Below are 9,973 nucleotides of genomic sequence, written 5' to 3' on the forward strand. Positions count from 1 at the left end.
CTTAGCAAAGCGCATCCCAGGCTGCATAGCCGCACTACCCTACCCAACCATACCACACATAAACATGACACTACCCCCGGGGTTTACACAGACGAGCCGGCGAAGCAAGAAGAGCGCCAGAAGAAAGGGCCCTAGCCGGCGGGGCCCAGCCAGGACAAAAGGAGGTCCCACAAAGCGCCTACACCGGCCGCATTTGCGGTCGGGGTAGACGACGGATGGGGCCCACCTACGAAGGCTGTCCAGGCCTACACGAGATGAGGCAGGATAAAGAGGGATAATCCCCCACGATCCCAAATCATTGAGGCCAATTTCTAGCCATGGAATAATGGCGTGTAGACCTGGACAGCCTCGCTCCGTTATTTTTGGCATTAAACGTGGCCTCGATAATTTGGGACCGAGGGAGACTATCCCTCTTTGTCCTGCCTTATTTCTGTAGGCCTGGCCAGCTGCTTCGTGAAAGTGGGATCCAAGGATATTTATAATACATGTATTATAAATATCCTTGGGTGGGCTCCTTCCGTCGTCGACCTCGACCAGAAGTGTGGCCGGTGTAGGCGGTTTGTGGTACCTCCTCTTGTCCTAGTTGACCCACGCCGGCAGGAGGTCTCTTCTGGCGCTTTTCTTGTCTTTTCACTTCTTTCTTTGCCGATTTGTATAACCCCCGGGGTAGTCTCCGTCGCGGGTGCGTGTGGCGGTACCACGGCGTACTGGTGCAGGGAAGGGTCATCGACACCCTGAAACGTAAAGATCCGAGATCCGGGACGGATCAATACGAAGAACCGGATCAGTCATATTCCGGCCATGGTGCCCATCTCTATTGCCTATAGACCTTATAGTTTGTCAGTCCATGAGCACCTATGGTCTATGGGTTTGGGTCACTAAAAACGGCTAAAAAACACCGCTTATAAAAATTTAAAGATTAGAATTTACAACCTTACATTTTCACTCCTAATATATTTTATAAATATTTTTATTATATAATTATTATGGATAAAATTTTATACTCTAACATTAAGACTGTAAGTCTTAGTTGATCTGTACTATTTCATAACACTAAAATGTCTATTTAGGTTTCTAGGTTATTAGTTGATGGATCTATAAATACAACCGATTTAATAAATTTGTCTTTAAAGAAAGCATTGGAAAATCAAAAATATAACGCATTTATAACTATTACCCACAGTGAAGCCATAGATCAATCTAAAAAATCTACAAAAAGATATGCTAGTAAAACTTCTTTATCTGAACTTGATGGCATTCCAATAGCAATCAAAGATAATTTTTGTACTGAAAATATTAAAACTACATGTGCTTCTAAAATGTTAGAAAATTTTGTACCAACTTATAATGCTACTGTATATCAAAGGCTATTAGATGCAGGTGCAATTTTAATAGGAAAAACGAATTTAGATCAATTTGCAATGGGTTCTGGTACAGTAGATTCACTATACGGACCTACAAAAAATATATGGAAAAATGATGATGAAAATTTCCATATTGCCGGAGGAAGTAGTGGCGGCAGTGCAGTAGCTACTGCAACAGGAACGTGTTTCGCGTACGTATTTATGTGGTATTAATAAAAAATATTTTATGATACTTATTTTTAAACTTTCTTATATTATTTTTCTTTTTCAAAATCAAATGTTTATTTGAATTATGAGCCAACTTATTTGGTCATTGTTATAACTAGTATTATATGATGAAATGGTTTCTTGAATACTTCAGAGCTATTGGTTCAGACACAGGAGGATCTACAAGAAATCCAGCTTCTTATTGTGGAATAGTTGGATTAAAACCAACATACGGTTTAGTTTCGAGATTAGGATTAATACCACTGGTTAATTCGATGGATGTACCAGGTATATTAACCAGAACAGTTGATGACTGTGTTAGTATCTTAAATGTTATAGCGGGTTTTGATCCAAAAGACTCAACGTCACTAACTAAGCCATACAAAAAAATCAGGTGCACAGTGTCTTTTGTACAGTTTTACTATTTTTAACAAATAAAATTGTAGATTGCCTCCTGCTAACAAAATGAGTATAAAAGGTTTAAAAATTGGAATGCCTCCTGAATATTGCTGTGATCATTTAAGTCAAGAAGTATTAGACATTTGGAATGATATTGCCCAAATTCTAGAAAATGATGGTGCTATTGTAAAAAAGGTAATCTTTTTCACAGAAACATAAAACTTTTGATTTATAATTTCTCATATAATTTAATAATTACTTCAAAAAGTAAATGATAATTTTAAAATACAAAAATAAAAAAATGTATGTACTTAATCTTTTCACAATTTATCTAGATTTGATGACCTCAAAAGTTCTTGGGTATGATATTTTAATACATAATTTGTTTTTATAGGTTTCTATGCCCCATACAAAATTCAGTATAGTCTGTTATTCAATTCTTAATCAGTGTGAAGTGGCAAGTAATATGGCCAGATACGACGGTGTCGAGTATGGTTTTCGGGCTAATGAAAATTCTTCAACTGAAAAACTGTACGCGGAGAGTAGAATGATAGGCTTCAACGAGGTTGTTCGAAATAGAATTCTAGCCGGAAATTATTTCTTACTTTCCAGGTAACAGTATTGTTCTTATACAAGTAATTTCTTCATTAATTACATCTATTCCAGAAATTATGACAAATATTTCGTTCAAGCATTAAAAGTTCGGAGATTGATATGTAATGATTTTGACAATGTTTGGAATGATGTTCAAATACTACTCACCCCTACAACCCTTACCGATGCTCCATTATATAAAGACTTTATTGGGAAGACCAACAGAGATCAGTGTGCTGTGCAAGATTATTGTACCCAACCTGCTAATATGGCTGGTAAGTATTAACACATCAGTATTATGTTCTATCCATTCAATAGATAATTCTTATGTAAGACCATGTAAGGTTAGTGAACAACTAATTATGGCATTTATAGGCTGTTAGCATGTGGGGGTATCGTAGTCAACGCCCTCAAATTATTTAATAAATACTTTTATTTTATTATCTTATTATAACAGTTGAAGTGTTTAGATCTGACGGCACTGAACACATTACCCCATGGCCCCCAGGAAACATAAACTTTCCTAAAACTGTGAACAATGTCAAAAATTAAACAAACTTCTCAAAAGTAATCAAACGCAAAGTTTGTTGTTTACAATAGTCGGTGTTAATATCAAAAACTTGGTAAGGAAATTGGTGGTATAGTTTTTCCGATATCAATTTAAGAACTATACTCTGTTTGGAAATAAAAGAGAGTAATAAAACCCCGAGATAAGAACCGGCCATGGGCGTGCTAAAATTTAGTTTCAGGTGATTATCGGGTAACACTAATGCTAACAGGTAATGGGTGTACATTAGTATATTTTACTGGATACATCATAGGGCAGGAGCCAGTGTATTGTGACAGATCAATCCAGTCTTAGAGCTGAATATACGAAGACGTGCTAGTGCAGTAGAGTAAAATTCGACTTGTGTTTAGTGACTATTGTGCCAGTGGATATAATATTGTTTGGGTAAAATGTCGAGCTTATCAGATTACGTACCTGCTAAACGCGTGAAAAGATGTGCGCTGTCTCAGAATGAGAAGATTATTATATTAAATGTATTTAATGCATTGAAACACCAAAATCCTACCAACAGTGTTGACGACATCGTGGAAAAGTGTTCCAAAATGACAGGGATTGGAAAATCGACTATCTACAGACTTTTAAAGGAAACAAAAAATGAACAAGATACTGTAAATCCCCCAAAATCATCTACAGGGAGGTCAAAAGTCGTTATAGATGATTTCTTCAAAAATGTCATTCGCAGAAAAGTACACTCATTTTATTTTAAAAAAGAAATACCAACGCTAAACAAAATTTTAAGTGAACTTTCAGAGGACAACGATTTGCCAAAAATCAGTAGAAGCAAATTATGGGCCGTCTTACGAGAGTTGAATTTTTGCTGGGAAAAGCAGAACAGGAAGTCAGTTCTTATCGATAAAGATGAAATTATTTGTTGGCGAAGATCCTACTTAAGATCAATTAGAAAATTCCGTGACGAAGGGAGGAATATTTATTATCTAGACGAAACTTGGGTCAACGAGGGATATACTGTAACAAAAGTATGGCAAGATAAAAATGTAAAAAGTTTTCGACAAGCATTTTTGGATGGACTTTCAACAGGGTTCAAGGCACCTTCAGGTAAAGGGCGAAGATTAATAGTGACACATATAGGTAGTGCCAGTGGTTTTGTAGATGGCGGTTTACTTTTATTTGAATCTAAAAATACAGGTGACTATCACGAAGACATGAACGCAGATGTTTTCGAAGAGTATTTTACACAGATGTTGGATCTTATTCCTCCGGGGTCTGTAATTGTCATGGATAATGCCAGTTACCATTCACGGCAGACCGAGCGGACGCCTACGACTGCTTGGAGGAAAGCCGATATAATTCAATGGTTATCCGGAAAAAACATTTCTTTTGAAACAAATATGGTGAAAAAGGAACTTTTGACACTTGTCAATCTTAATAAAGATCAGAAAAAATATGTTATCGATGAAATGGCAACAAATCGCCAAATAACGGTACTACGGTTACCACCTTATCACTGTGAACTTAACCCAATCGAATTAGTCTGGGCGCAGGTAAAAGGAGATGTAGCGCGAAATAATACGACGTTTAAATTAAGTGACGTGAAAATTTTGTTAAAAAATTCCTTGGAACGAGTAACTGCAGATAACTGGCAAAGATGTATACATCATGTACAAAAAGAAGAGGAGAAAATGTGGGAACTCGATAATTTAATTGACGTTACTGTGGAACCTATCGTTATCAATCTAGGAGACGAAGATAATTCATCAGAATATTCAGAGGATGAATTTTAATATACCTACTTTTTTATTTTCTTTATTGTACATTTATACAACACTACATTTACTCACCATAATTTGAATTTTCAAAATACATATATTTTTGTGTGGAATAAAAGTCTATTCATTAAATTTAAATAAATATTTTGATAATAATATTGAATAATTTTATTTGAATTACTAAAAACCCTCTTAACCCGGTTATGATGCTTAAAGTAGCCTCATGTTTTGAAATGCTGTTTTTATATTGTTTACTTATAAGAGAAATGGACCGAGAAATTGAAGCGGCATAGACAAAGACGGATTGTCGGGGATTAAATTTTAGCTACCTGCTACAATTTAGTACAGTCCGATCGCACAAAGTTTTGTTAAAAGTAGACATGATCTATACCGAAAATGCATAATATAAAAATATTGAATATAAGCACCAGTACTACATTTATTTACGATTTGCATACATAATGAGCTTTTATTACTCTCTTTCATTTCTAAACAGACTATAAGAGGATGACAGTATGTACCAGTTTCGGTCGCTGACGCAGCAACTCGGCATTAAAATATTTGAAAAACTTGTTCCCATATTTATTTAGCCATACCCATATACAGGTCTAGTCGAACTAAACATGGAAGTGGTAGAAATATATACGCCCAGTTGAAGAAAGCGAGTGCGGGTAAACGAAATCCGAGCACAGCTGCATTGGGCTACAGGGCAATAAATCTCAGCTGCTGACAAGTGGTTGACAAATTGCCCAGCAGTGCAGTGCAGCAATGCGGGATTTGGTGTGATTCAGGTAATTTTAATTTATTATAGGCACCTTCTATTAATCATTCATATTACAATTGCGAAAGAGAGAAATAAGAGGAATATTTTGTTTACTAATATTATTACAACATGGCATTTTTTAGACCTTTTGAAATGGAACAAATCGAAATTTGCCATCAATATAATAAAATTGTTTGAGTACATAAATAATTAAAATATGTTGTTGACCAAATGAACATATAATAGAAATTTTCTGCACATTATACAGGGTGATTCAGTCATAATGTCATTAATTTTAACCACGTATTCGGAAGGCTTAATAAAGACAGAAAATCGGACTCGACTTTTAAAAATGAAGGAAATCAACCCATAACTCCCACTACGAGGGCGGCTCTGGCAGATGCCCGGATGCTCGGAAAGTTTTTTATAGCCATTTAAACATTTAATTTGTTGATAACAATTAAACTCCCCAGTTTCAGACTTTGCAACCAAGTTTTTTGGATTCAGGAGCTCAAAATACTACGAATAAGTTGTTTGCAGCCGTGGCTCTCCGTTGGCCACGGCACCCTATCTGGCTCCTGGACTATTTGTACACGTGCAAATTAAAGTGGGTCATTGACCTAGATACAGGTTAACCTAGGTCGGAAACACGTACCAGTTGTTTATTTGTCACCGTCCGATTGTTTTTTATCTTCTATTACTTAGTCAATATTTAAATACTACATACATTTCACCCTTTCTTTATAATTTATCAAGTGAGTGTTGGTTTTATATGTCATTATTTTTGTAATGAAATTGAAATAGGTGTGAAATGAAATTGAAATTATTTGAACTCTTGGAGTTTTGTAACTTCAATATTAAATTTTATTTAAAGTGAAACAGAGCTAATTTCTTTGCAGCCATAATAGTCATAATAGTAAGCCCGAAGGCTTACAGCAAAAAATTAACATTATGATGTTAATAAAAACTGATTTTTGGCAAGGCATGCTCAGACCTCCTCGAGGTTCTTGCTGGGCAACAATAACAATTTAATGTGTTGATTGCATAATTATAAAAAATAATTTATAGCATTTTAAATTATTATTTGCTGACGTGAGGAAACCGTTTATTTATTGTCTTTATATGAGCAAAAATATATAAATACGGCAACGTTGCATCTAGGGCGCGTTTTTCATATCGTAGCCGGCTGACGTCAGCCGGTCAGTAACAGCCTGAAAAGGGGGTTAAATAATGATTTGAAAAATTTTTTTTTCTGCTTAAATATGCATTTAATTTTTTTTTGAATCACGCCATCGTATTATACTCATCTTTCTCTATCTGCTCTTAAAATTAATGAAATTATGACTGAATCGCTCTGTATACAAATTATTATATATTTTACTTTTATTAGGAAACTTTTTTTAAGGACGCCTATAAAACTCATTAAATTTTATTGCCAGGCGTTTTTTACATATTCAACTGACTTTGGAAAGACTATAGTATCCTTTAATGCTATACTTAAGGCCTACTGAAGTTTGGGAGTTAAAAAATTGTATAATCATATCTGGGAGAGAATAGATTTTGCTACAATATTTTTATAGCTTTTGTCTTATGGTATAATATACTGACGCGAATTGAAAGCAATCCACCATTAATATTTTTGATTTTCTGAAGTCATCAAGACACATAAAAATGTTTATTGCCATTTTTTTCAGAAATGTAGCAGATTATTGGTACTGAAAAATACTTGACTTTCCTAAATAAATAACATTTAATTACCTGCTGGATTACCATTATGAATGAGAAAAACTATTCCTCCATAAGATTATTGCAATTGACTTTTACTGACTTTTATTTGAATCTGAACAGATATTTCTTCTTTGTATCCATGTTGATAGGAAACTTCTTAATTAAAAGTCATTTTTATCCCCCCTGTTTCAGTTTCATATTGTAGAAACGCTATGTAGAAATACTTTTGTCAAAAATGATCGCAGGATGTTGTTAAAATTAAAGTATTATTTAGAATACTACTATTAAAAGATTATATATTAAAAATGCTGCACATGTTTAGTCAAATTATCACCCATTCTAGCCATGTTTATCGTTCTATATAATTATCTAATTTTTAACTTCTTACAGGTGTACCAGCAATTTCGATACCCATTAAATTGTCTAAAAAAGGACTACCTTTAAGCCTGCAGTTAATTGGAAGAAACCTAAGTGAACCTATGTTATTAGCTTTAGCTAAATACATTGAAAATATTGTACAATTTCCTTCTTTTGCAGATAAATTAAAAAATAATGAAAATTAGATGTGAATTTAAAGTTTTGTTTACTTTTAATTTTCAACAAATTAAAAGAATTATAAATTAAAATTTGCTAATATTAATTTATAGTAAATTTACTTTTTTTTTCGAAAATGAAATTTCAGAAAAATTGTATATAGGACCTTGTTAATAATCGGCCAAACGTCACCAATAGATTCTGCAATATAAAGGTGGGTAGTTCAAATAAAATTTTGTTAAAAAGTACTTCGTTTCTGAGAATACAGGATATATTTGAAAAAAAATAAAATATTTTCAGGGATATCTCGGAAACACTTTTTTAAATTTGAAATGGAGATTGCAGACCTCCATTATCATTTACAATTTCAATGTAAACATAAAAAACAATTGGCACCGACTTCATTCCTCAGGTCCTTTCATAAAAAATAAGTCTTATACCACCATGTGAAACAGAAATAAAGATAAAATTTTCAATGATTTTTAAGTATAAAATATATTATGCTGTTGGATAACGTTAAAATACAATATTACAAAGACAAATTTATTGGAATTTTTTACTGCAGTCATCAGTTACAGCCTATTTGGTGTTATTCTTTGTGATTTTAGGCCAATTTGCTCTATTGAAATTTTAAATATTACTTTTTGTATGTACATGAAGTATACCTGAAAATGAACTCCACTACATCAAATTACAAAAAAATATCTCAAATAATTTCCAAGACATGCCTGAATAGTTTTAATTATTTTAACCTCCCTCTACACTGTTTTTCAAAAATGATGCATTTTTCCTAAAAATTTCAATGGTGTCACACATAATGGTGAAATTTGGATTTAAGCATTGGTTTTGAAGCAGGCAAACAACACTTGCGTACACCACGGCACAAATAAATCATTCATCGGCTCACAATACAGGACATAGTTAAAACATCTTAATTTTTGTTATACAAAAATCGCCACGACCTCATTTATTAATATTAAGGTCTGAAATTTACACATGTTATAGTTGAATACTTGTACTTCAATATAAAAAGTTATGAATTTGTATTTACATAATGGTATGTACCTTATTGAGATAATAAAATAATAAAAGTAATAACATAAATTAGAACATTTTAAACCATTTTTTCGGCAGCTACATGTATTAGTTTTGCAATCACCGCTTTCGCATCTACTTGTTTAATAAATCGAGAATTTTTGAAAAAATTGCGATTTTTAGCCGTTTTTTGCAATTACTAATTAATTTATTTATCGATCAAAATCGGTTTGGGCTTATTCGATCCGTATTAAAAGTTCCTACAACTTTTGTTAGAAACATTTATTTAAATGTTTAATTTTTTTTATAATTGAAAAAAACTGTTTTTTGCAATCTTTGGACGCTATTTTGAAAATGAAGCCCAAAAATTCAGGTGGGGTAAAGTAGTGCATTAAATTCTACAGAATTTTTCCTAATTTTTACATATTTTCAATTACTGAACTACTTTTTGGCAAAAAAATTAGGTATTTTTGACAATTTGATTGGACTATAAGTGAAAGTATAAACAGTCAGACAGAACATAAGGGTAGATTTACGTATTTACATGTTGATTGAAAACTTTACTAGATGCTAAACAACTCTTTACTGAGATACAGCACATTCTACATTTTCAGGAGTTAAATTTGTTCTCGAGGATTAATCTGCCTATTCTGCAAATTTCTTGGTATTCAGTCAAATAGCGAATACTGTAATAATTAAATTGAAAATAAGCAGATTTAAGTATTTAATTTTAGATTAAAATAAAACCATTTGCAAATTGTTTAATTATATTTCAATAATGTTACTGTAAATATAAACAAAGATTAGTGAGACTTAAATTAGAAATAAATGTATCCTTATTTTCTAAAAATAAAATAAAAAAACAGCTGAAATCTATTTGAATCTCTTCATCATAATTAAGTACAAGGAAGTGTAAAAATATCACTTTCACCATTTTCAGGAAGTAGCCGAGGTCTTTTCTCCTCAGACATTGCCGGCTTCTAAAAATAGTTGTTCTGACAGATGTTGAAAGGTATTTAGCAGCTAACTTTTATTAGCACAAACATGGAAATGG

The 9,973-nt window shown here is 33.0% G+C and overlaps 1 protein-coding gene across 2 annotated transcripts; it reads left to right on the forward strand.

Annotated features, from left to right (window-relative positions):
* The first annotated feature begins 905 nt into the window (after nt 1-905).
* On the forward strand, nt 906-7,941 carry LOC108913511 (glutamyl-tRNA(Gln) amidotransferase subunit A, mitochondrial). Of its 2 annotated transcripts, XM_018719067.2 has the most exons (8): nt 906-1,019; nt 1,071-1,555; nt 1,726-1,859; nt 1,911-1,965; nt 2,018-2,165; nt 2,365-2,582; nt 2,637-2,839; nt 7,741-7,941. In XM_018719067.2, exons 1-8 carry the CDS (start codon nt 987-989, stop codon nt 7,911-7,913), a joined length of 1,449 nt encoding a protein of 482 aa, XP_018574583.1. In that variant the 5' UTR covers nt 906-986; the 3' UTR covers nt 7,914-7,941. The 2 variants fall into 2 exon arrangements, with proteins under 2 accessions (XP_018574583.1, XP_018574582.1); XM_018719066.2 differs by having other exon boundaries at nt 1,726-1,965.
* The last annotated feature ends 2,032 nt before the right edge of the window (nt 7,942-9,973 follow it).

The sequence above is a fragment of the Anoplophora glabripennis genome, unplaced genomic scaffold (genome assembly GCF_000390285.2).
Source record: "Anoplophora glabripennis isolate ALB-LARVAE unplaced genomic scaffold, Agla_2.0 scaffold777, whole genome shotgun sequence".
Classification (NCBI taxonomy): Eukaryota; Metazoa; Arthropoda; class Insecta; order Coleoptera; family Cerambycidae; genus Anoplophora; species Anoplophora glabripennis.